Below are 27,868 nucleotides of genomic sequence, written 5' to 3' on the forward strand. Positions count from 1 at the left end.
CAGGCAGTCTGGACTGGGTACCATCTCTTTATAGGGGTTATCTAAGAATACATGCTTTCCAGTATTTAGAGATCTGGGAATTTATAGGAAGGCTTCCTTGCCAGCAAGAGGAAGCCACCAATTCCATGGGAAGTTGAGCTTGGGAAGCTCCTCCTACTTGAAGAAGGGAAGCTCTCAAGTCTCAGCTAGCATGCTTTTTTCAAACAAACCCTAAAGGACCTCCTAAGTCACTTGCAGGTAATCCTGATCCTTGTCAAATTGGTCCCTTAAAGTACTGTGTGAGGCTATACATGAGCTAACTTACTCTTTGCCATGGCCCTGTGGGGTTAGTTTCATCCTTATTTTATGGATGAGGAAAATGTGGTTCCTTTTTGAAAGAAGGCACACTATAATTTACAAATAAATACTTACACATTTGGAGGACCAGCTATCTAGAGCTGACTCAGAAACTAAAGTCACTGTGTTTGGGGGAATCAGAGGGAATTTGAGTGAACTGATAACATATGCAGAGCAATGATGTGGCAGGATCCTACTCATAATGTGCAAATGACCTGGCTTCTAGAGTTACTCTGTCTCTCAGTAGTTTGGTAGTATTTGGCAAACCACTTATCAACTCTGTGTCTCACTTTTACTCATGGGAATATGAGAACACCACCATTCTTTCACTGATTTATTGGTTCCTATTTACAGGATGCCCACTATGTGGTGCTAGGTCACAGAGGTGAGAAGAATCAGACACAGACCCTGCCCTCCTGGTACTTATAGTCTAGAGCTGTGTTGTCCAATACAGTAGGCACCAGCCACATGTGCTACTGAGCACTTGAAATCTGGCTACTCCAAAATGAGATTTGCTGTAAGTCGCATATTGGATTTCAAAGACATAATGAGGAAAAAATGAATGTGAAATATCCCAATAATTTTTTACATTGATTATATGTTGGAATAATAAATATTTTGGATACATCGAGTATAATAAAATGTATTGTTATAATTTAATTCATTTGGCTCATTTTACTCCTTTTAGTGTGGGTTACTAAGAATTTTTAAATTATGTAGATTCAATTACATTTCTTTTGGACAACATTGGTCCAGAGGGGGAGACAGACATCAGTCACTCACACATAGAAATGTAACCCCACAAATAAAAATAAAACTTCAGCTGTTAAGAACTACAAGTGGTAGAGCATGGTGCTAGGAGAGATTTGGCCTGGTTAGGGTGAGGAAGTATTTTTCAGAAAGTGTTCTTACAGCTGACATCCACAGGATGAGTAGGTAAAGGGGAGGGACAGAGCTCCAGACAACAGTGAAGAGCTTGTGCCAAGGAACTGTAATGGGAAAGAACACTTTCTTTTTTATGTATGTAAATATCACATAACTCTATGAGTGTTTAGCTTGTTTCAGTTGCAGCATAAAGCAACATCCTCTCCTCTGAAGCACTCTTAAGAGAGCTAACACTTTTAACTGCATTCTATTGAACAATGGAGTGTAGTGTAATTTTAGAATTAACTTGCCATTTCATAAAATCACTTCTTATTTGAATTTATGCCACTCACAAATACATGAAATAAAGATTTTGAGTGAAGAGGGAAAAGATTATTTTCTGCTTTTTTATGTCTCTCGTATTTATGTGGGATATGGCTGAAACAAGGCATTATTCAACCTTTGGGTGAATTAAGCTGGAGGAGATCCAGAAAAGGGTACCTGGACCAAAAAAAAGCACAAACACTGCCTATCTTAAAATTCATCCTGAGAAGATGTGCTTCCCCTTCAAACTGCCACCTGAGGCCTGGCCTCCTATCTAAGCCCCACCCCTGCCCTTTCACTCTCAGCAAAGGACAGGGCTGCCTGGACCCTCTTCCTTTAATCCTGGCTGCCCCACCCCCACACATTCCAGTTACTCTGTCTCTGTGCATCAAGTCCAGGCCCATTTCTCCACTTCTTGCCTTGATTCCCAACCCTTGCCTCTCACTCAGATGCTGACTTTTGCTTTGCTTCTTTATTGCTCTGGTCCCTCAGCTCCAATAGCTGGCTCAGGCTGTTGTGGTAAGGTCCAGCCCACCCTCTCCAGAGACCAAGCCTTAGTTTGGATCAGCTCCTGGCTATGCCAGGCCACCACCTGCTTGGAAAAAGCCTTTTCTTCATTACTGAGGTCACTCTTCTCAAAGGATTCGTCCTGTCCTCTGACTCCTGAGTCCTTAGCTCCTACTTCATTTAGAAGATGGAGACCATCCGATGTGACCATCTCAACTTCTTTCCTCTCCTCCTCAAAATGTTCCTGCATTATTATAGGACAACTCTACTTTACTACTGACTTTAAATTAGAACTGTTCTTCTATTAGAATCCCTAATAATGGATAGGAAATTTGCCATCAGTCTGGGTCTTTTTTTTTTTTTAAAAACATTTATTTATTTCTTGCCCCCAGTCTGGGTCTTTGAATTATTCCATGTAGAAAGTCACCAGCCTGGAATATGATATGAGAAAAAAAAATTCCTCTACATTATTTAAGTCACTGACTAATGTTTGGTTCTTTCGATTCTGTAGCTGGCCTATCCTAAATAATACACAAGGGCAAGCTAAAGTTAAGATTTGTGGGGAAACGGACTTTGGCCCAGTGGTTAGGGCATCCGTCTACCACATGGGAGGTCCGCGGTTCAAACCCCGGGCCTCCTTGACCCGTGTGGAGCTGGCCATGCACAGTGCTGATGCGCGCAAGGAGTGCCGTGCCACGCAAGGGTGTCCCCCGCGTGGGGGAGCCCCACGCGCAAGGAGTGCGCCCGTGAGGAAAGCCGCCCAGTGTGAAAAGAAAGTGCAGCCTGCCCAGGAATGGCGCCGCCCACACTTTCCGTGCCGCTGATGACAACAGAAGCGGACAAAGAAACAAGACGCAGCAAATAGACACCAAGAACAGACAACCAGGGGAGGGGGGGAAATTAAATAAATAAATAAATCTTTAAAAAAAAAAAAAAGATTTGTGTAGACACATACAATTGTTGGCAGGAGTTAAATAAAATTCATGCCTTAAATGAACTATCCTTTATCTGGATCTGTCCAACCCATTACTCGTTTCTGCCCCCCTTTCCCTTGCCAGCCTAAATGCCTTCCCAGTCTCCCCTGCTGTGTGAGGCAAGGCCACATGACAGGGAATTCTGGAAAGACTTTTGCTTTCCTGATAAAAATGGGCAGACATTTCTGGCACTGGTCTTTTCCCTCTTCTTGCTATGATGTCTGGATCTAGAGCAGCTATCTTGCAACTGCAAGGGAAAAGTCAAGGGAATTGCAAAGATGTTCATCCTGATGTGGTTGAGCCTCAAAACAAATACTTCCAAATTCTTGATATGTGAAAGAAAAAAAAAAATTATCCTATGGTTAATCTAGTTTGTTGCTAGATTGGTGCAAAAGGAATTGCAGTTGCGGACCATGAATTTTAAATCATTATAACTAAGCTCAAACACATCTTTATTAATCAAAATAGGAACCATTACAATCAACACATTTTTGCTAATGAGAAATAAGTTCTTTTATTCCTGTAGCATAAAAATCCAAACTTCAGGATTCGACGAACTCTTGGAAAGCACTTTCCGCATCCTGCTGGTTGTGGAAGAGTTTTCCCTGCAAAAAGTAGTCAGGATGCTTGAAGAAGTGGAAGTAGGTTGGCGAGAGGCCAGGTGAATATGGAGAATGAGGCAAAACTTCGTAGTCCAATTCATTCAACTTTTGAAGTGTTGGTTTTGCGACGTGCAGTTGGATGTTGTCATGGAGAATAATTGGGCTCTTTCTGTTGACCAATGCTGGCTGCAGGCGTTGCAGTTTTCGGTGCATCTCATCGACTTGCTGAGCATACTTCTCAGATGTAATGGTTTCACCAGGATTCAGAAAGCTGTAGTGGATCAGACAAGCAGCAAACTACCAAACAGTGACCATGACCTCTTTTTGGTGCAAATTTGGCTTTGGGAAGTGCTTTGGAGCTTCTCGGTCCCACCACTGAGCTGGTTGACGCTGGTTGTATAAAATCCACTTTTCATCACACATCACAATCTGATAGAAATGGTTCATTGTTGTTACATAGAAAAAGGCAATACTTTGAAATGACGATTTTCTTTTTATTTTCAGTCAGCTCATGAGGCATCCACTTATCGAGTTTTTTCACCTTTCCAATTTGCTTCAAATGCCGAACGACTGTAGAATGGATGACATTTTCTTCAGCAACTTTTTGTATAGTTGTGTGAGGATCAGCTTCAATGATTGCTCACAACTGGTCGTTGTCAACTTCCGATGGCTGGCCACTATGCTTCTCATCTTCAAGGCTCTGTTTCCTTTACAAAACTTGAACCACAACTGCACCGTATGTTTGTTAGCAGTTCCTGGCCAAATGCGTTATTGACATTACGAGTTGTCTCCTCTGCTTTATGACCCAATTTGAACTCAAATAAGAAAATTGCTTGAATTTGCTTTTTGTCTAACATCATTTCCATAGTCTAAAATAAACAGCAAGCAATAAGTCATTAGTAAAAAAACATAAAGCGAGAAATGCACGTTAAAATGATGCATAACATAACCACGTTTATTTAAGAATGGATGCCAACATCAAACAGCAAATTTCAACAATGCAAAAACCACAATCACTTTTGCACCAACCGAATACTTGCTGAAGCATTCTGGATTCTGAGTCTGACTTTAGGATTCTGGAGACAGGGAGAAAGGAGACCTTAGGTTCCCTCCTAGCTCATCCGTCTCCATTTGTAGAAACGAATCAGAGACCTAGACCAATACACTATGCCATCCTGTAATAAAGCAGGTGCAGTTGGCTAGAATTTTTTTTATACTTTTTTTTCTTAGAAACTTGAGTGTGGTAGGCAGAATCCAGGATGATAAAACTTGATAGTGCTTAAAGACAATGGCAGTGCTGGAGCAAATCAATATACAATTATCTAAGGCCACTGAGAACCCAGAGGCACTGATTAATGATATTCAGGATAATGGATGAAAGTTGGTCTGGCTGTTAAATGACAGCAAGACAGGATTGATCTATTAATTAAAAGTTTTGTAACCATTGCTCATTTTGTATAGCTGTATAAATGCCTATCATACCTTCAGTTCCTCGATAGTCAATTACTATATAAATAAGGAAAATTGGTGTTCTGCCTTAAGGTTTGAGAAAAATTTCTAAGTCTCACAGATTAATTTATTTTTCTTTTCTGTTTAAAACAGGCTTTCAGTTCCACATAATAATGCCATAAAGTAAACTTATTTTGTTGTTTCATAAAATGGCTTTTATAATGGCATATGCCATGAGTAGCATTTTAATCAAGTTCAAACTAAACAAGGCATATAGAAATAGCCTAATTTAAAAACCTACATAGAAAATGATGGAATCAGATATGACAACAAGATTCAAGTTTAGTCACCTAGGCCTGCACTGTCGATACAACATCTACTAGTCACAGGTAGTTATTTAAATGTAATTTAAATTAATTAAAACAAAATAAAAAAATTCAGATCCTCAGTTGCACTAGTCACATTTCAAATGCTCATTAGCCTCATGTGGCTGGTGGCTACCATGTTGGATAGTGCAGATATAGAGCATTTCCATCATTATTCTGGATAGTGCTGCTCTAGACACCTTGAGTTTGTGAGGCTTTTCTTCCAATAAAGAGAGAAAAAATGAAGTAGCAGCTGAAAAGGAGATCAGGGCCAGAAGGTGAGGGCCTCATGTGCTATGTGAGGAGTTGAAACTTTATCCTGAAGCCAAGGGGGAGCCACTGTAATTTTAAGGAGGGAATTAATGTGATTTGGATTTGCATTTTAGAAAGAACATTAGGCAAACAATATGGAGAATGGGCTGAAGTTGGAGGCAAGTTGGGGAGAATGGAGGCAGGGAATTACTCCTCAGGGTTGTTTTCTTTTATTTCCTCAGAAGAAGCTTACTAGACCACTGAATATTCTTCCTTTGCCCAGCCTCTGGATTCTACAGGCACAGGTCCAGAATGAAAGGGGAATGTTTGGCTACTATAGAAGCAGGCTAGTCAAATAGTTAAGAGCAAAATATTTATGGTCAGAAAGATCTGGGTTCAAATTTTGCTCCTTATTGACTGTTGACTTAGAGGTAATTGCTTGTCTTTTCTAAGCATTAATGTCCTCCTTTGTAAAAAGAGATTAATTAGGGAAGTGGCTGTGGCTCAACCAGTTGGGCTTTCGTCTATCATATGGGAGGCCCTGGGTTTGCATGCCGGGGCTTCCTTGTGAAAGCAGGCTAGCCCGCCCAGCCTGCAAGTGCTGTGGACAGCTGACTCAGCAAGGTAACACACACAAAAAAGGGAGACAAGCAAAAACACAGAAGAGTGCGCAGCGAACGGACACAGAGAGCAGACAACACGCAAAAAGCCACAAAGGGGGGAGAGGGGATAAAAGAAAAGAGCTTAATTATATCTACTTCATCTGGTTGTACTAATGTACTGGTTGTACATTATATAATGTAGGTAAAGCATTTGGCACAGAGTCTGTTTAGCACTCACAATATTTCGGCCATTATTATTGCCAGGGACATATTTCCTAAAAATAGGGGTTTTATATATTTTTTTGTCTTTATTTATTTTTTTAATATTACATTAAAAAAATATGAGGTCCCCATATATCCCCCACCCTCCTCTCCCCACTCCTCCCCCCATAACAACAATCTCCTCCATCATGATGAGTCATTCACTGCATTTGGTGAATACATCTCTGAGCACTGCTGCACCTCATGGTCAATGGTCCACATCATAGCCCATACTCTCCTACAGTCCACCCAGTGGGCCATGGGAGGACATACAATGTCCAGTAACTATCCCTGCAGCACCACCCAGGACGACTCTAAGTCCTAAAAACGCCCCCACATCTCATCTCTTCCTCCCACTCCCTACCCCCAGCAGCCACCATGGCCACTTTCTCTACACCAATGCCACATTTCCTTCGATTACTAATCACAACAGTTCATGAATAGAATATCAGTTAAGTCCACTCTAATCCATACTCTATTCCTCCATCCTGTGGGCCTCAGAATGATTGTGTCCACTCCACATCTATATCAAGAGGGAGCTTAGATTCCACATGGATGCTGGATGTAATTCTCCTGCTTTCAGATGTAGGTACTCTTGACTCCCTGGTGTGGTGGTTGATCTTCTTCACCTCCATGTCAGATGAGTGGGGTAACTCCAATAAACCAGAGTGTAGGAGCTGAAGTCTGTTGAGGCTCAGGGCCTGGCTATCACATGATCAGTCCAGAGATTCAGGTCCCCTGGGTATACATTAAACCCCAGCACCAACTACAGTTCCAGTAAAAGTAAAAGAAGAGACTTGTGGACAAAGATCACATCCAAGTCCAGCTCCATCTCACAGAAACACAAACTTCAAAGTAGGGCCAACTGACATGGCACTGAACTCCATCTGCCATGACCATAGAACCTGTGGTTCTCTGTAGCCCTCAGAAGAACCAGTACCTGGGGTTGTATCTACTTTATCTGTCTCTGGGACTCTGCTGAGGTGTGCATAAGGGCAACCCCTCTGATAACCTCCCGGCTCTTTTTGGAGACTCATAGCCATATAAACTCATTTGTCCTTTCCATTTCCCTCTTTTCTTCAGGTGGAAAAGCATTTTTAACTCCTGGTATTATATGTAGATTGAGATATTTTGCTGGTCCGAGTTGACCCTTTTATTCAAGTCATTTTCTAGTTGAAAGGACAATCTTATAATTGTACTATTAACTATTGTCCATACATACAACCTAAAATTTCCATTTTAACTACATTCAAATATATAATTCAGTGCTGTTAATTATGATCACAATGTTGATCTACATCACTAGTATAGCAGTTTGGTATTATTTATGAATTCCAAAAATAGATATTGGATTGTATTTGTAAACTGGTCTGTTCCTCTGGACATAGTTGATTGTATTCAGTTCAGAGGTTTCACTTGATTAAGTAATGATTAAGACTTTGATTGGGCCATGTCAGTAGGATGTTGAGTCCCCTGGACCCTTGGTGGGCAGGGACTTACAGAAAAAACAAGAGGAGTTAGTTAGAGTTTTAATGCTGGAACCTTAGGAAGTAAATAAACGAGAAGCCGATATGTGTGGAAAGAGAGAAGCCTCTGTTAGACATGGCAGAGGCCCTGGGAAGAGAGACGAGCTGTTCACCTGATAGTTTACAGCTGGCCTTGTGGAGAGACCAGAGCAGCTGAGCCCAGAAAGAAACAAGCCCTGGGAGAGAGACGAGACTTATCCCAGCCATCAGCTGATATCGGAAGAGGCTGGGAATACAGAGCCCTTAGAGGAAGAGGAAGCCTGAACCCTTGCAGATGTTGGCAGCCATCTTGCTCCAACATGTGGCAACAGACTTTGGCGAGAGAAGTAACTTACGCTTTATGGCCTGGCACCTGTAAGCTTCTATCCCAAATAAATATCCTTTATAATACCCAACAGATTTCTGGTACTTTGCATTAGCACCCCTTTGGCTGACTAATACAACTACCATACACAACAAAATGTTTCCATCATCTTAAATAGAGACTCGGTACATTTTAAGCCTTAACTCTCTATTCCCTATCCCCTCCCACCCTGGTAACCTATATTCTAGATTCTGACTCTCTGAGTTTACTTATTCTAATTATTTCATATCAGTGAGATTATACACTATTTTTCTTTTTGTGTCTGGTTTTTTTCACTCAACACAGTGTCTTCAGGGTTCATCCATGTTGTTGCATTCTTTCCTTTATATGGCTGAATAATATTCCATTGTGTGAATGTACCACAGTTTATTTACCCATTCATCAGTTGAGGGACACATAGGTTGTTTCTCTTTTTGGGCAATTTTGAATAATGCTGCTATGAACATCAGTGTGCATATATCTGTTCGAGTCCTTGCTTTCAATTCTTCTGGAAATATACTAAAAGTGGGATTGCTGGGCCATATAGTAATTCTATACTTCCTGAGGAACTGCCAAAATGCCTTCCACGGCAGCTGCACTGTTTCACATTCCCACCAAGAATGAATATAATGTTCCTCTTTCTTCACATTCTAACACTTGTACTTTACTATTTTAATATAATTAGCCATTCTAGTGGGTGTGAAATGGTATCACATTGTGGTTTTGATTTGTATTTGTCTAAAGGCTAATGATCATCTTTTTATGTGCTTATTGGCCATTTGTATACTTTCCTGGGGAAATGTCTATTCAAGTCTTTTGCCCATTTTTACATCTAGTTGTCTTTTTGTTGCTGAATTGAAGGATTTCTTTATATATTCTGGATATTGAAATCTTATCAGATTAGTGGTTTCCAAATATTTTCTCCCATTATGTAGGTTGTCATTTTACTTTCCTGATAATGCTTCTGGAGCTGCAAAAGTTTTAAATTTTGATGAAGTCCCATTTATCTTTCCTTTGTCATTGTTGTTTGTGCTTGGGATGTAAAGTCAAGGAACCATTGCCTAACACAAGGTCCTGAAGATACTTTCCTATGTTTTCTTCTAGTGTTGTGGAATTTAAGAGAAGTTCAATTATTTGAGTATAGAGAGGCCAGGACTCAGGAATGATTTTGAGAAGGAAAAATGGTTTATTGACGGCCGGCCGGACTCGGGAGCTTTCAGTTTGAATCCCGAGCCCCGAACAAGATTTTCAAACGTCTTTTATACAGAGAGGAAAGGCCAAATGGTCCCTTTGTTTCAGTTCTCAATAGGCTTCAATTAGCATATATCTCTTTCACATCTTAGGTAAGCTTTTAGCAAGGACTCCAGACATTCTAGATAAGCCTTGGTTTTTGCATTTCCCCTAAATACTTAAAGTTTATAGCCCTTGCTTTGTTAAACATTTCCTGGGACTGGAGCCTGCTTGTCACTGTCCCTAAGGGCAGGACTGCAGCCCCCCACCGTTCCACACCCACAAGTCAAACAACTTAGTTATCTCTGAAGAGACACAGAGCCTTCCACCCATAGCCCACATCACTAGAAGTTTGATATTTCTGGCTCTTGCATTTAGATATTTGATCCTTTTTTTTTTCTTCATGTTAGATTGGTAATGAGCTGACATTGTAACAAGTTTGAGGGAGGCACATCTCACACAAATGTGTGAATACCCATTCATCATGCTTATGTACCACAAAAGGATCTATTTGATCCATTTTGAGTTGATTTTTTGTATATAGTGTGAAGTAGGGGTCCATTTTCATTCTTTTGCACAGAGATCCAGTTTACCCAGCACATTTGTTGAAGAGACTATTCTTTTCAAATTGAATGGTCTTTGCCCTCTTGTCAAAATTCTTTTTGGCCATAACTGTGAGGACTGATTTCTGTGAACTTAATTCAATTCCATTAGTCTATATGTCTGTTCTTGTGCCAATATCATGCTTTTTTGATTACTGTGGCTTTGTAATAAGTTTCAAGTTTGGGAAGTGTGAGTCCTCAGACCTCATTCTTCTTTTTCAAAACGGTTTTGGCTATTCAGGACCCTTTACCTTCACATATAAATTCGATGATTGCTTTTCCATTTCTATAAAGAAGGTTGTTGGAATTTTTTATTGGAATTGCATTGAATCTGTAACTTTGAGTAGAATTGACATCTTAACAATATTTAGTCTTCTAATCCAAGAACAGGGAAACGGACTTGGCCCAGTGGTTAGGGCATCCGCCTACCACATGGGAGGTCCGTGGTTCAAACCCTGGGCCTCCTTGCTCCGTTTGGAGCTGGCCCATGCGCAGTGCTGATGCGCGCAAGGAGTGCCCTGCCAGGCAGGGGTGTCCCCCGTGTAGGGGAGCCCCATGCACAAGGAGTGCACCCGTAAGGAGAGCCGCCCAGCGTGAAAGAAAGTGCAGCCTGCCCAGGAATGGTGCCGCCCACACTTCCCGTGCCGCTGACGACAACAGAAGTGGACAAAGAAACAAGACGCAGCAAACAGACACAGAGAACAGACAACCGGGGGAGGGGGGGAATTAAATAAATAAATAAATCTTAAAAAAAAAAATCCATGAACAGAGACTGTTCTTCCACTTATTCAGGTCTTCTTTAATTTCTTTTAGCAATGACTTGTAGTTTTCTGTATACAAGTCCTTTAATCTTTAGTTAGATTTATTCTTAGGTATTTGATTTAGTTGTAAATGGAATTTTTACCTTGACTTCTTCCAATTGTTCATTACTAGTGTAGAGAAGCACTGCTGACTTTTGTATGTTGACCTCATATCCTCCCACTTTGCTGAATTCATTTATTAGCTGTAGGAACTTTGTTTTGTATTTTTCAGGAATTTCCAGGATTTTCTGCATATAGGATCATGTCATCTGCAAACTGGGAAATATTTGCAATATTTCCTTTCCAGTTTAGATGGCTTTTATTTCTCTTTATTGCCTAATTTCTCTGGCTAAAACTTCCAGTAGAATGTTAAATAACAGTGGTGACAGTGGGCATCCTTGTCTTGTTCCTCATCTTAGAGGGAAAACTTTCATTTTTTTACCATTGTGTATGCCAGCTGTGGGTTTTTCAAATGTGTCCCTTATCATGCTGAGGAAATTTCTTTCTATTTTTAGTTTTCTAAATGTTTTTATTAAGAAGGCATGCTGGATTTTATCAAATGCCTTTTCTGCATCAATTGAGTTCCTCATGTGTGCCCCTCCCCCTTTATTCTGGTAATATAGTGTATTGCATTAATTTATTTCACATATCTCAGATAAATCCCACTTGATCATGGTGTATAATTCTTTTAATGTGCTATTTGACTCAGTTTGCTAGTATTTTGTCAACGATACAACTTTTGGTGTCATTATTCAAATTGAGATCCACACTAGGTAAGAGCAGGTTTAGGAAGAACTATATGGGGTTTCTTGTGAAACATACTTAATATGAATTCTCCAGGTGACAGCCATAGGCAGATAGCCAGAGAATCAATGGACATATAGATCTGGAGCTCAAGAAAGAGATTTTAACAGGAGCTATATATTTGGCAGTCGTTGACATGCAGCTCCAGGAGGGCATAAGATGCCTTAGGAAGAATGTTGAGAATTTAGAAAAAAGAAGATGCCTTGAAGAACATCACTATTAAGGACAAGCAGAAGAAAAGTCATTCACAACTAGGGATATGGGAGAATACAAGGAGCATGTGGTATCTCAGAAGGAGAAAGGAATTTCAAGAAGCAAATGGTATCAATTGCTGATTAGAAATCAAGCAAAGTGAAGGCTGAAAAGTGTCCACTAAAGGTAGTGACAAGGAGGTCATTAGTGACCTTGGAGAGAACAGTTTCAGTAAATTGGGCAATAGTCAGAGTACTGTTGGCAGAGGACTGAATGTGGGGTGAGGATGTAGAGGAAACTAACATAAAGAATTTCAATAAGGTTTGCTTGTGAAGGGAGGAGATGTCTGGCAGGAGAAGTGGAGTAAAGGAAAGGCTTATTTAATTAATTATTACAAATGAGATATTTGAGGATATTTAAATGCTAATGAGAAGAATCCAGGATAAGTTGAGAGGCTGTAAAACAAATAAACAAAACAAACAAAAATAAAACAAAGAGAGGGAATCATCTAAAAAGAAATGCCTTGCAATTGCACTCCTACGTATTTACCTAATGAGTTGAAACTCGAAAACCTGCAAATGAATGTTTATAGCAGCTTTATTTCTAATTGCCCCAAATTGGAAGCAATCATGATGTCCCCCAATAGGTGAGGGGTAAAATAACTATGGTACAGCCATACAATGGAGCAATATTTAGGAATTAAAAGAAATAAGCTATCAACTTATAAAGGCATGGATGAACCTTAACTGTATTTTGCTGTGATAGTTAGCCTAATGCGTCAGCTTGGCCAGGTAACTGTTGGCTCAGTTGTTTGTGCCCAGTTGCTTAGTCAAGTAAGCCCTGGGCTAATTGTAATACAAGGACATTTATGGACTTTAGTCACCAGTGAGTTTACTGCATAGGTAGCTTATTACATTTACATCAATCAGGGAGATTGCTGCCAGCAATGTGTGATGCTTTATCCAATCAGTTGAATGCCTTAAAAGTAGTGATTTCAGCATTCAGAAAGAATTTCCCAGCTCTTCTTTGGACAGCCAACTCTTCTGTAGTAGACTGTAATGGTGGATAAATGACATTAAGCATTTGTTAAAACACATAGAACTGTACAACACAGAGTGAAACCTAATGTAAACTATGGACTTGAGTTAATAATGATGTGTCAATATTGGTTCATTAGTTGTAACAAGTGTACCACACCAATGCAAGATTTAATAATACTCTGCATAATTTTTGTGTACTTTCTGCACAATTTTTCTGAAAACCTAAAACTGCTCTAAAAAAAGTCTATTAACAAAGGTGTCCTTGAAAAGGTGGAGGGGATGGATCAAAAAAATAGAGGGAGAGTTTAGCCTAAGCAGGAGAGAGTTTTTTTATTTGAAAACAAGGGTGAAGAAAAGAGAAACCAGAAGGAAGATCAGTTTTTAGATTTGGTGTTGGGAAATAGAATTCTTGGTGCTTCTATTGCTTCTATTATTTCTCTGAAGTGGGAGGCCTTACCACTATTTGAGAGTGTGGAAGACAGTGGTGTTGCAGTTAAGAGGAGAATAGAGAAGGTTTGAAACAGACCATTGTAATTGGAGACCAAACTGACTGAAGAAATAGAAGAAATTCCAGGCAATGTGTGAGGGCCCATGGATTCACTGTGGCACCAAACTGCACAGTTTGGTGTTTTCTCTAGCTAAGGAGGTAAGAATTGGGGAAGGCAAAGAGATTTACAGTTACAGTTTTGAAAGTTTGTTTGCAATGGAATAAAATCAATGGAGATTAGAGATGATGATACTGGTAAGAGAGGGGTTAATAATGGATGGAGTCTAACCAAGATTGCAGGAAAAGGCAGAAAGCACTCCACAAAGAGGGTAGAGGACTTCAGGGACTTTGAATTCCACTTAAAAATTAAAAATTAAAGAACAGTTTGGTAGGTAGCCTCTAATGTGACCTCCAAGGATTCTTACCTCGTGGTACTCATGCTGTTATCCTCTCCCCTTGGTTGTAGACTGAACCTGTAGACTGGACCTAGTGACTTGCTTCTAATGAATAGAATGTGGCAAAAGAGTGATGGAATATCTTTTTTTTTTTTTTTTACATTATTAGACATAAGCTTTTTTTATTGGGACTTAAGGACAGGAGAGGGTCTCAGAGAATGAAGTTAGTGCATTGCAAAGAGGGGGAAAATGAGGGACAATATATAGGATCTCAGAACAAAGACACTTCCTGACAGTTTCTGCTCGGGTCACATGAAGCACAAAAAAGGGGTCTGGTGATGTAGTGTAGGAAGGAATTGTACAGCTTGGAGAACATTACAGTCTATGATACCATCTGTACACTATTCTTCTGTGCAGAGGTCTGTTACATTTCAACTTGCGTCTTGGAGAATGCAGGCGGCTGCTTGATACGGGCTGAGTTTGCCTTAGGGAGGGGACCCACTGGACCCCACAGTGACACACTTGGAGAGTGAATGTAGCTCAAGTGGTTAAGCACTTGCTTCCTACGTACCGAAGTCCTAAGTTTGATCCCGATACCTCCTTTTGATTTTATATCGGTGAGACCCATGTTGGATTTCTTACTTGCGTGGCCACATGGCAGAGGAAAAATGACAACAGCAGTGCGCAGAGGGCAGGAACAGGGATCCACAGGTGAGAGGGTGCACGATAGTGGGACATCATTTCTGATGATATGTTTTAAAAATGTCTGGCTTCCATCTTGCTTGTCCTTTTTTGCTCTCACGTGTTTACTTTGACGGAAGCCAAACACCATGTTGTAAGCTGATATAACAAGGAACTGAGCCAGTGAGGAACTGAGACCCTCAGTCCAATACCCTTGAGAAACTGAATCCTGCCAACAACTACATGAGCAAACTTGGAAGCAGATCCTCCCTCAGTCATCCAAAGGAACATTTAGAGGAGCCCACAGCCTCCTGCTGAGAGAGATACCTTGATTGCAGGCTTATGAAAAACCTTGAGGCAAAGGCACCCAGTTAAGCCATGCCCAGATTCCTAACTATTGTAACTGAGACAATAAATGCTCATTGTGTTAATTCCTTAATTTTGGGATAATTTCTTATGCAGCAACAGACAACTAATACAAGGTAGAAGAGAAACAACTGAATTAGAAAAAAGAAAGGATAAAAATTGTGATAGAAGAATGGGTTACTTGAGCTTACAATTTCAGCCATGACGCAGTTATAATGGTTCATCTGTCCTGGAGAAGGTGGCCAACTAGTGCAAAGATCAAGTTTATTGAAAGTGTGGTCAAGGAACTGAGAGGCCAGGGTATTGAATATGTCATGTTCATAAATGCTGATGTCATCTAGAATGACTGGGTGGAGAAGAGTGTGCATCAGGTATGAAAACTTTCAAAGAATGACAGGATGCGAGCTGGGCAGGGACAACGACCCCAAAGAGATGGAGAGGGGCATAATCAGATGGAAGGAGCCTCAACAAAAACTTCTTTTTTTCCAAGAGAACAGCAAAAATGTGGTATGGAAGGGGCAACAGGATCTAATAAGATGCTGCCCCAGAACAAGAGCCTAGAATAGATGAGGAGTGGGAGAATGAGCAGACCACCTTTTCTTGACAGAGCTGCAGAAGAAGTGAAGTTTCTCGGCTTAGGGGCAGGTTTTATGATTAAATGACAATATCTGTAAGGCCCTTGGCTCTACATTGTGGGCACTCAACGAATATTAGTTCTCTCTAAACATTCACTTAAGATTTTTGTGCCCTGATTCTTCCTCTCGCCCTCTCCCCTTTATTTAAAAATGTGGGGCTATGGATGAGATTAGGCGGTTGGAGTCGGTGGGTCTCACCACAGTCGGTTCAAGTGTTGCCTCCTCCTCCCGGCCCAGGGAGAGCGCGCGGCCGGTCTCATTTCATCGCCATCAGCTGCAAGATGTAGAAGAACGAGGGTCAATCCGCGCCATGTACAGGGCATGTCACCCTTTTAAGAGAGATTTACTCCTTCCTTCAACAAACATTCCAGAGCCTTGCAAGCGCTAGATAAGACTGTGATGTACACGCCCGACCGTTCCGAGGGCGCGTAGTCGCGTTCTGCGTCAAGGCCAACAGCTGTAGGTTTCATAATGCTGACTTTTCCAAGTTCTTCCCTTACTTTTTAGCTTAGATAAAATGTCGGAAGTCGGTGTGCATCCCGCACTGAGATCTCAACTGGACTCGGACTGACGGGCCCGGGGTTACCAGCCCGCGCTCCCACCTAGGAACGCGCGGATCTCCTCCGCCCGCGTCCACGTGGACTCCCGGGCGGTCCGCTGGGTGGAGCGCAACGGGTGGGGCCAAACCCCTGCCGCTCCCATGGCCCCCCGCGCCCCGCGGCCAGATGCTGACGTGTCCTTTCCTTTCCACTACACCTCCCGACACTGCCTACTCCTGCTACCCCGGAAGTCCCGCCCAGTACTTAGTCAGTCACCGCAAATCAGCTCTTCCAGCGCTTCCCGGAGCTCGCCACCCGAGTTGGGAGCAAGGGGCGGGGCCCCGGGAGCAGCGTGCCTATTGGCTCGAGGTCCGGCGGGCTCTGGGATCTAATTGGCCGCAGGGCGGCGATGTCCTGGCACGCTTGCGCGGCGAGTAGAACGTGTGGCGGCGGCGGCGGTGATAACGTCTCTTCTTTTTCTCCCAGTTCTGCTGCCACTCTTGTGAACACCGGCGCGTCCGTCCGGTTCTTCGCCCGCAGCTTGCAGCCTGCCTGCTCGTCGCTGCGCCGCCTTTCACCAACACCGACACCCACATTGACACCTCCAGCCCGGTGGTCCGTAAGACTTGTTACCTTGCCGTCTTCACACATGGCCTCCTCCGCGCAGAGCGGCGGCTCCTCCGGGGGACCCGCGGTCCCCACCGTGCAGCGGGGCATCGTCAAGATGGTGAGAGCAGGGCCCCTGGCACCGAGATTTCCGCCCGTCTCTGGGCGAGAGTCGGGCACTGGCTCTTCTTCCCCTCCCGCCAGCCTGCATGGTCTCCTAGATCCTCTTTCCTCTGCCCCCTTCCTCACTGTACACTCAGTCTCCGAATCCTCTTTCTAGACAGAACCTGACATGTATTCCCCTTGATTCTTACCTCCCGGACACCCTAGCATCGGGTGTCACAGTGATTTTTTTGTGGTCGCGGCACTCGGATCTCCTAATTGCTTACCAGGACAGATCGATTACTGATTGACTAACGGAGATAATTCTCTGATGTCCGACCTCGCGTAGCTGCCCCACCACCCCGTCCATTTTGACATCTGCTGAGCAGTTTGCAAATTTTCGAGGTGCTTTTACGTCTCAAATCCTACCATCTGTTCTTCTCTTGGACCCTGGGAGTACTTGGCTATCATGAAGCTTCACTTGTTTGCACTTGTGCAGAATTACTTAGAAGTTTTCTTAACTTTCTGGCCCTCCGTTCTTATGTTTCCCTCCACCTCTTGTGTGAAGTCTGTAGTCCCGAGAGCTTCTGATTTTGTACTCCCACTTATTTTGACTCTTAAAGTGTTAGGCCATCAGGACTCCTAGCGACCATTATTGCTCCACCACCCCTACAGTTAAGGAGACACGTTTAGAGTGGGCAAGCGACTCGTCTAAAGTCACATGGTGCTTTGGATTTGGATTGGGGCCAGATCAGAGCCCAGTTTTCTGACTCCCAGTACAAGGCTTTTACCATAATAGATTCTGTCGGATTTAATACCCCCTCATTCCCTACATTCTTGGATTTTGAATTTAAAACCCCACTAGGTTCATTAAAAATTTACTCAGCTCCATGACAATTTTGTAGTATAATTTTGGAATAGTACCAGATTTTCTGGTTGTGATGACCTCAAATATCTAGATTTCATTTCAGACAGCTATTCTGACTTTTTGAACTGTAACTATCCTTTATGACGTTATCCCAAGTGCCACAGTTTTTTCTGTTTCTAGAAAAATTTTAAAACAGCCTATATTCTTGACCCATTGTCTTTCACAGGATTAAAACATTCTGCAGTTTGTGTTGTGTGTGTGTGCACTCGTGTGCACCCGGGTGCACATGAGTGTCAGATTTCAAGGTGGGTGTTTTGGTTATTTGTCCCACTAATTCTCATATATTCCTTTCTTTAGTAATATTCTGCTACCAGCATGGATACTTGGGGTTTTCAGTATTTTTTTTTTCCTGACGTTTATACAGAACAGAGAATCAGAATTTATCAGAACTTGAATAAGAAGGAAATTTCCAAGGTCCACATATTTTTTCCTTTTTGAAATATTGACCTGATCCATGAAAGGATTATTCTGAAGTATGGCTCCTTGTTCACTGTCTTTTTTATTTGCAGTAATTTTTCCCATCACCATAGGAACAAAGCATAGATGGGATGTCCGGTGGTGGGATTGGTAGCACTGAGTGGATATTTCTGAATTTTTCCTTTGCAAAGGCTTGATTTTTTTTCTTAGGTCCCTCTCACTTGTGGGGTGGGAGCAGAAATGAGGTTAACATATTTTTGCTTCTGTTAATGCTGGAGACTTCCAGAACATCTGGATTCTATGAGGGGAATGTTCCTGCCCACAGATTACCCCCATGGATACTGAGTATCAGCAGTAGCTTGTTTAAGTGCTGTGTCTTGGGCTGATTTTTCTGCTTTTATCATCTCAGCTGTAATACCTAATAAGTAAATATGATTATTGGCTACATTTTACAGATGTGTAAACTGAGATTTAGAAGAATACATAGTTTACCCAAGGGTAGGCTCTCTTTGTTAGTAATAAGAGGCAGAGTTGGGATTTGAACCCAGGCCTGTCTGCGAAAGCACATGCTTTTAAACATGTTATGATGCCTCTGACTCTAGGACTCCAGGATGTGACTTTTTAATGTGGAGGGCAGGGTCTGTGATGTATGGCTGCAATATGGCAGGAAAGTGAAGCTCCCTATTAATTGAGTTGAGAAAAGATTAGGCATTACTCCTTGTGTCATGTTCAGGGGGCTGTTATTGTGGTAAGTGAATTCATTTAGTTGTTGTGTGCATAGCAGTGTGGTGTGGAAGATGTGTGAGTTTGGGATGAGGCATTTAGAATTCAGTGATTTGAGTAAACTATGCTAATTTTTTTACTGCAGGGGGTGGGGGTTGGTTACAGGCAGGGATTAGAAGGAACATTCAAGGAGGGGAGCCGGACAAACTGCAGAGCAACAGGCAGATTTGTGCCAGGCCTGAAATCCTTGTCTAGAATGAAAAATCGGCCACTGGTAAATTGCTCTGTGTGAAGCTCTTCTGCTAAGCAAAGTTGTATTTTCCTGGAGAGTGACCATTTCCAGTGGTACTAGGAACTGCTTTGTAAGAACTCTACAAAGGAAGATGGAGCTCTATGACAGAGGAAAGTGAGAAAGAAATGGTTTGATGAATAGGAAAACACGAAGGCACTGCTTTTCTGCTTTTTGAGAGAGGAGCAGAAACTGGAACACTGACTAAATAGAGGTGTTTTTTTTCATTGTGAGTTCTGTGGATTTGTATGGATTCAGGCTGAACTGAGGACTGAAATGGTCTAGGATTGAGGTTTGCTACAATGGAGAGGAACAGTCCTTCCTCTTTTTTTTGGCAAAAGAGAGCTGTAGGACCATGGAAGGTACAAGTTTCTTCTGGACTCTGCCTTGGAATCCTAGGGAGTACATGTTCCTTTTTTAAGATTGAAGAAGGATCAAGTTGTAAAACTGTGTTTCACCAGTTTTTTATGATGGTGATGATAGAGTCGGTGCCTGCTATTGGGAGTGGGGGTAAAGGGACAGAATTGGTTCCGGAATGTGTTTAAGGAAGAAGTGGGCAGTGAGTTGACAGAAGCATTTTGGAGCTATTCTTTTACTGAAAAGGCAGTGAGGATGATGGAAAACGAGAAGGTGGATTTATATTTTCTGAGTTGGGAAGAGACTGGCAAGTGCGTGGGCAGACAAAATATTATCTGGATAACTGAATGTCTGTCAAATTGATCTAATTTTCTCAAAACTCTCAAGGATTTTAACCTCTGAGTTTCTCTGAATAATTTCCTAGACCTTTGGCTGCAGCAGAATATTATCAGTGAATGTTGAAAGAGATTGGAAGAAATCTTTGAATTTAGTGTAAAGTTCATTCACTCCACGTAGCAGCTACTTAGAGATGGCTATTTTCCATGATTTTACTGACCTGGTTCACTTTGTATTTTGGGGATAGAGCCCTTTTCTGTCACTTTCACCCTAACTCTTTTAACTCTGTATGTTTGAATGTCTTTTCAAGCAGGAGTATAGAGGTTGCATTTGTAATACAGAATAAATTGGCCACAGTTCTTGAATCTTCTGTGCTTATCAGAAGCAGCTGTGGAAGGAGCATATCCTATCCTGCCTATCATGTAGAAAGCCAGAGGGAAAACAATGCAAAATCCCAGTCCCCCTACCCCCAACATTTTGCCCCATTTAATAGCCACAGAATCCCAACTAGTCTTATGTTTTATCCTAAGAACCATGATACCCCTAAGGCAGGAAAAGGGGCACCTAAAGGAGAGGAGTTGGCTATAATCTTCTCCTTCAATAGTACCTGTGTGCCATGTCAGTTGGCCCTACTTTGGAGTTTGTGTTCCTGTGTAATAGAGTTGGACTCAGATGTGATCTTTGTTCACAAGCCTCTCCTGTTACTTTTACCAGACCTGTGGTTGGCGCTGGGGTTTAGTGTATACGTAGGGGACCTGAATCTCTGGACTGTCCATGTGATAGCCAGGTGCTGAACCTCAACAGACCTGCAACTCCTACACTCTGGTTTATTGGACTTACCCCACTGAGCTGACATGGAGGTGAAGAAGGTCAACCACCACATCAGGGAGCCAAGAGTGCCTGCAACTGAAAGCCGGAGAATTGCATCCAGCATCCATGTGGAATCTAAGCCCCCTCTTGATATAGATGTGGAGTGGACACAACCATTCCAGGGTCCACAGGATGGAGGAATAGAATATGGATTAGAGTGGACTTACTGATATTCTATTCATGAACTATTATGATTAGTAATCGAAGAAAATGTAGCATTGATACGGAGAAAGTGGCTATGGTTGCTGCTGAGGGTAGGGAGTGGGAAGAAGAGATGTAATGTGGGGGCATTTTCAGGACTTGGAGTTGTCCTGGGTGGTATTTCATGGACAGTTACCGGACATTGTATGTCCTCCCATGGCCCACTGGGTGGACTGTGGGAGAGTGTAAACTGTAATGTGAACCATTGACCATGTGGTCCCACAGTGCTCAGAGATGTATTCACTAAGTGTAATGAATGTCCCATGATGATGGAGGAGGTTGTTATGGGATGATAGGGGTTAGGGAGGTTGGGGGTATATGGGGACCTCATATTTTTTTAATGTAACATTAAAAAAAAGGAAAACAAAACAAAACAAAAGTTGTACTTGTGCTGCAGGTTGGTGTAAAGTGAGATGTAGACTTCCTAGTGAGTAGCTTAGTGGAAATTACTTCACTGAATGGTTGTAGGAAATGCTGTCTATTATTTAGTTCACTGTACCTAAGTTTTTGAACTAAGAAGTATCTGTCTTTCAAGAGTGTGGTTGAAAAAAAGAGTACATAAAGACCAAGAGTAGTCTATTGACCTCATACTGTTGAAAATAAAGTAACTTTCTGTCCTACTATTCAAAGGACGCTGAATAACCAAACAGTGTTTTAGTAGGGCCATTTGCAAAGAAGTAGTAAGAATAGGATGAAAGTGTTTTTTCTATACTCTTAAAATTGCTGGCTTCCAAGCAGGCAAGCATGGTAGCTTCCAAGTAAGTCTGGAAGAAAAAGGAACACTGAGGTTTTATTATATCTTAAAGATTTCCTGTCATTTTTCTGCGGGAAGAAGAAGAGTTTGTCTAGTTCTAGTTATGCTAACTATGACTGCTTCATATATTAACTAATGAAATAGATTGATAAGAAACCATATTTCTTTTCTTGAACAAATATTTATTGATCATTTGCAGTGTATCAAGCTCTGTTCTGAGCACTGAAGATAAAGTGGTAAAAAAAAATATATTCATGCCCTCATGACTCATGTAGGAGACAAATAAACACATAAATAAAACTAAGCATACTTTAAGACAGGGATTCTTTCATTCCATGGACCCCTTTGCCAGTCAGGTGAAAACCACGAACCCTTACTAAATCCAGACTATACTGCGTATTATTTAATAAATATATCACAACTGTACCAACATGTCCCCACAAAAATATTGTTTTTGAATTTCAGTTCAAGCTCATGGACCTCTGATTAAGAACCCCTGGTTTAAGATGATTTCAGGTAGGGTGATGGGGCAGAGTGGTTGGGACTAAGGGGGGTGGTGGCTCCTTTAGATCGGGTGTTTGGGGAAGTCTTCTCATAAGGTGACATTTGTACTGAGACCTGATGAACATTAAAGAGCCAGCTGTAGTGGAAGTGTTCTCAGCAGTGGGAACAGCAAGTACAGAGACCCTGATTATTCTTCATTGTTTTTACAGAAGCTGTTTAATTTCTTCAAGTTCAGTGCCCCACCTAATAGTATAGGCTTAACCTGGTTTATTAATATGTGTGTTTGGGGGTGATAAGGGGCAGAAAGTCATTTGAGGTGATCAATGTTCTGGTACCCTGGTGAGATCAATAACTGACATTAAATCCATTAAACAAATGTAAAAAAGTGGAGACTGGTAAGAAAAAAAACTTGCTCTTAGTCCTATTCATGTTTCTTACAGGGCCAAGACTAAGGTTTTCCGACTTCCTGTTAGCCGGTCCTGTGTGTTCCCAAGATCTTTTCTTCTAATGGAGGGGACCTGGATGTAAAGATAAATGCCAAGAGTGACGAGAGCTAAATGGCATCTAGAACTTGTCAGTGTTCATACTTCTGTTAACCTTTTGTGACTCCATGAAGTTTGCTGCTGCTCTGGCCTCTGGCAACATTTTTAGGCTAGCGTGCTTTAGCTAATATTGGTGAAAAGCAAAAGTAGCATGCTTCAGAACTCAAGCTAATGGTCAGGAAGGAACTAGCTCATTCACAGCATGGCTCAGTTAACATGAATGGAAACTCCTGGGGTCAGGTAGTGACATGTGTGATATTAAGTGGGCAGATGATTTGGTGAAGTCTAAGCCCTACTTTACTTGGAAAATGAAATTGGGGATATATGTGGAAATTTTAGTTCCCACCTGTAGGTCAAAAAGGAAAATTGGCCAGGTTTTAAATCCAAGTGCGAAGGTTCTAAGACCTGTTGTGCAGTCACTTGTCTGTGTGGGTGAACTATCCACCTGGCAGGTATAGTTCTAGCAGAAGGCACAATAAATATCCTTTGGGGACTGGCCTTTGGATTTATTTTATTTCATTTTTCCAAGGAGGAGCAAAGCTGAATATTCTAGGAGATTCTTTACCTTATTGGGGAAGAGGAATGAAGTAAAGGAACTCAACTCTTAGTGAACTTGTGTAGCTTTTCCTCATTTCTTTCTGGGAGATGGGTATATACCCAGTGTCTGTTGCCACTTCCTCTCTTGGGAGACTGACATATGCTTTTTGTTTTTACAGCAGAAATTGATGTGGAATCACAGGTTGTGAACATTTGGTGCAGATGGAGTGTTGTGGGATTTTACTTATTTTCAGTAAGGCTCAATATGATAAATTAATGTTATGTTTTTCTCACTTGGCTCTAATGTTTAAGGAAAAAATGAACATTGGTTTCAATTGGCATTTTTTAAAAATGAGGAATTTAAGCACCTTATAGGAAAAAGAAATCTAATGAAAATTTAGGTAGCATTTACAAATGGCATTTTTGAGATGTTCTGTCTGCGATATAACCTGACTTGACATGTTTTCCCCATGTATGTGCTTATAATGAAAGACTCTTAAAGTACTGTCTTCTCTCTTTATGCCTCAACAAATTTTGAAGTGCTTTAAGTTCTTTTTATGTGGAGAGAAGTCTGCCGGGGACAGTATTGTCATACCAACCTCATAGGTAATGGGAGGAGATATGCAAAATCTGCACTTAAAGTTAATCTAATTTACTGACATTTTCCCTGGCAAGTAGCCTGCCACGTAGCCTGCCACAGAGAGAGATCATTGGCCTAGGAGTTGGGGGACACGATTCCTAGCTAAGGTGCTGCTGTTCTCCATTGTGAGTGATATGGGGTAAGATACTCTACCTTTCAGACTCTTTCTTTTTCTCTAAAATGAGATGATTGGACATCACTGTCTTTTAACTCATTCCAGTCCTGAAAGACTGTTGTTCCATAAGAAACCTTTAATTTCATATCTTTTAGATTTGATGCAACAAAGCTGAGAAATCTCATTCCTTATGGCAGTCTTGACTTTGAATTGCCGTTTACCATGCATGAAGCATGTTTTTCTGTTCCCTCTGCTTGGTGGGTCCTCTCCTTCCCCTTCCCCAGAAGGAGGATTAGTTGAAATCTGGATTTCTAGTGTGAAAGAACAGACGATTTGAATTTGGATTAGACAAAGTGAATGAATGGTGAGCAGGTAGGGGGTGAATAGAAGTGAGGAGGGGTTTCTGACTTCCTCTCCGTGGTGGTATCAGGATAGACCAGTGGGAGTGAGACCAGGAGGAGCATGGTGCCAGGAGGTTTTGTTCACCCAGACCCACTTCTTCAGAACACCCTGACATTCCCCTGGAGCCACAGGGTCTTGATTCGGGAAGGGAAGGAATGACAGGGAACTCAGGGAACTTGTTGCTTAGGCATAGAGGCTATTGTGGCCCAGCTTTTGGCTGGAGAGATTCTGGCGGGAGGGCGAGGCATGTTAAGGTTTCATGCTCTGCTCTCTGTGCTTGCAAGCTAGAGCCTCTTCCTTCACATCATTCTAATCATCTCCAGAATGTTTCTATTTCAACTTAATGTACAAGAATGTATATCATCATCTTCTACTCTTGGTAGTTCGTCACATGGTTTCTTTCTTCCTTTCTGGGAGAGGATTTAGAGAAGAGAGATGGAAAGAGCCCAGTGATTTCCTGACCAGGTATTTCATCATGACTGCCTACAAGGCCTTTCAGAAACTCTAAGTTAGGATCTCTGAGAGTAGGGCCTGGGAATCCAGATTTTTTAAAGCACCCTCAGGTGATTCTGAGTGAGTCAGTTTGGGATTGACTAGACTGGCATTTGGGACCCTCTGATCTTGTTTAATTCCAGTATTACTTGAAAGGGCAGGAAACAAAGATGTGGGGGTGAATTTTATATTAGGGGAAGAGAGTGGTTTCTCTCTCTCTCTCTCTCTAGCTCTTTTGATGGTTCCCAGGTTGTTTTATTTTGCTTTTGTTTTATGGCTCGATATTGGTTTGACATTCTCAGGGGTCCATTTACTGGGCTGACATCCTTAGGGGCCCATTTACAGTGACTCAGATCCTATTCCTGGGTCATAACTGACAGCTGAGAAGTTGTTTTATCTGCCTGATATAGGCCATATGCTCATTTTAATACTCATCTGCCTCTTTTTCTTTTAATTTGCGTAGATTCCCAAGATCTTTGTATAATTTGGCACCAGTGACTTGGCACATTCCTGCTATGGAATTCTTTAGTGCTGTCTACAAATAGGAAGATTTCAAGTTCCTCACTTTATGTTTTAGCAGTCCTGAGGAGCCACACACTTTTGCCTTTTGATTTAACTGTCTATTTATAGCCATCCTGTTTCTTATTTATAAGCCCCATTTCTGACAACAAAAAATACACAGTGACCTCTGCCGTGGTCTTCGGGTTTACTTTTGATTCTACTGGCTTGTCTAATATGGAAATAAAGTTTACTTATAATTCCCAGTTCTTTGATACCCTGTGATTAGGGGTTATATTTGCAGGTGCTTTGGTGACCTTTACCTGATTTGCCCAACAGTTTTTTGGTTTATCCTCAAATTCCTTTAAAATGCTCAGGTGGAGGCCATCCAGTATTAGTAATTTAATAATTATTGATGTTAAAATTTTGACTTAATACTTTTAAGACTTCAAATAATATAGGAGGGAGCAGGTGTGGCCCAAGAAGTTGAGCTCCTGCTTCCCATATAGGAGCTCCCAGTTTGGTCGCTGGTGCTTCCTAAAAACAAAACAACAAAAACAACAAGCAAACAAATGAGAAAAAAAACAACTTCAGGGGAGCCGATGTGGCTTGGTGGTTGAGCTCTGACTTCCTGCATATGAGGTCTGGGGTTGAATCCCCTGTTCAATCCCTGGCCCTGGTACCTAAAATAAATAAAATAAAATAAAAAATAGTGTAGAAGTATGTAAAGTAAAATATGAAAGTCTCTCTCCCTCTGCCCTCACTGCCCCCAGTTTTCGACCATACATTCTCATTTCCCTAAGGAGATATTAACAGTTGGAATGTTTGCTTCCAGAAATTTTTTCATGTAGGTACACATCTATCTCCTTTTCTTAAGAGACAGAAATTTAGTCATACCATTAATATATTGTCCTGCAACTTCTTGTTTTTAAAAATTAACTATCATGGCTCTCTTTCTAGGCCATATTTATAAATCTGTGTCATTCTTTAATGGTTGAGTGGTATTCCATAGTTTGGGTGCATTATAATTTTTTTGTTGACATATGTTGATATGGTTTTCTACTATTTTAAACACTGCTGCACAGATTGAACATTCTTTTATACATATATTGTTCTTGTGCTAGAATTTCTGTAATACATAGTCCTGGAAATGTGTTTTAGTTTGCTGAAGGCTCCTGATGCAAAATACCAGAATTAGTTTGGCTTTTGTAATGGGAAATTTATTAGGGCTAAAAGTTTACAGTTCTGAGGATGCAAAAATGACCAAATTGAGGCATCATCAGAGGCTTCATCAGAAATGCTTTCTCACCAGAAGTTGGCTGCTAGCAGATCCTGGAGTCCTGCCACTTGGTGAGGCAAAGATGGCGGGTCTGCTGATCTCTTTCTACTTTTTTCTGGAGCTCAGCTCTAGTGATCAGACATCTCTCCCTGGGCCTTGTCTCCTTGTGCCTCTCAGGGCTTTTCTTTCCTACTGCAGCTGTAGGCAAACCTGGAGTCCTCTCTCTCCGGGTCAAATGGCAGAGCTCTTTTCTCTCTTCCGCAACCCTGCCCCTTCTTTCCTCAGTTTGCATAAGACCCAGAATCCCAGCAAGAGAGTGGAGACCTAACCTGGGTTATGCCTCACTGACCAATCAAAAGCTCTAGAACTGATGAAGTGATCTAATTAAGGGCCTCTTAACTGAATTTAATGCAATCAAAGGGCCCCACACTCGCAGGAATGGATTAGTTGAAGAACAATCTTTTCTGGGATTCACAAAATTCAAATTGTCACAAAGTATAATTACTTGTACTTCTTAATAAACATTATATAATTATATAGTTTCTTGTACTTCTTAATAAACATTATATAATTTTGGTGGTGGGGGAAACTTTACTTGCATTGTCACCTGCTTATTTCTTCCAAGTGCCATCTTAGGTAAAATTTAGGGCAAAATACAATGATGTAATTTTCATATTCATTTATTATTTCATGTTTGGTAGTTTTATTTCCCCAGTAAGAGTATTGAAAGCAGAGACCAAGCTGCTTTGTCTCTTCTCTGGGGGATCAGTGAATAATTTCTTTTTAAAGGTTTATTTATTTACTTATTTTTATTTATCCCCTACCCCCCAGATGTTTCTCTCGTCTGTCTGCTTGTTGCTTGCTGTTTGCTCACCTTCTCCAGGAGGCACTGGGAACTGAACCTGGGACCTCCTACATGGGAGGTGAATGTCCAATGGCCTGAGCCATATCCGCTTCCTGCGGGCCTTGGCCTCTGCTGGCTTGTGGCATTTAGCTTGTTGCAGTGGGTGTGGCGTCTAGCTTTTTGTGGTGGGTGCAGCATCTGCTTGTCTTCTGTAGGAGGCACTGGGACCTGAACCCAGGACCTCTCATGTGGTAGG

At 41.6% G+C, this 27,868-nt stretch overlaps 1 protein-coding gene, 1 long non-coding RNA gene and 1 other non-coding gene across 6 annotated transcripts in view; 1 reads left to right on the forward strand and 2 right to left on the reverse strand.

Annotated features, from left to right (window-relative positions):
* Positions 1-16,386, reverse strand: part of LOC105747411 (uncharacterized) — a 62,169-nt gene extending 45,783 nt beyond the window's left edge. For 2 of the 4 annotated variants that reach the window (XR_011648859.1, XR_009185880.2), the window contains exons 1-2: positions 16,138-16,386; positions 15,836-15,911 (exon numbers count right to left, since the gene is read on the reverse strand). This is a non-coding gene — a long non-coding RNA (uncharacterized lncRNA). Of the gene's footprint in view, positions 1-12,612; positions 13,087-13,985; positions 14,061-15,835; positions 15,912-16,137 lie in introns of those variants that run through there. The other 2 variants (XR_009185881.1, XR_011648858.1) reach the window with 2 other exon arrangements.
* Positions 10,040-10,142, reverse strand: LOC111758682 (small nucleolar RNA U13). Its single transcript, XR_002792867.1, has one exon. It is a non-coding gene; the product is annotated as a small nucleolar RNA U13 (small nucleolar RNA).
* A 179-nt stretch (positions 16,387-16,565) lies between the features above and the next one.
* Positions 16,566-27,868, forward strand: part of SND1 (staphylococcal nuclease and tudor domain containing 1) — a 450,188-nt gene continuing 438,885 nt past the window's right edge. Inside the window, exon 1 of the mRNA XM_058297330.2 lies at positions 16,566-16,903. Within this exon, the coding sequence (XP_058153313.1) occupies positions 16,586-16,903 (318 nt within the window). The 5' untranslated portion in view covers positions 16,566-16,585. The remainder of the gene's footprint in view (positions 16,904-27,868) is intronic.

Source organism: Dasypus novemcinctus, chromosome 5, assembly GCF_030445035.2.
Source record: "Dasypus novemcinctus isolate mDasNov1 chromosome 5, mDasNov1.1.hap2, whole genome shotgun sequence".
NCBI lineage: Eukaryota > Metazoa > Chordata > Mammalia > Cingulata > Dasypodidae > Dasypus > Dasypus novemcinctus.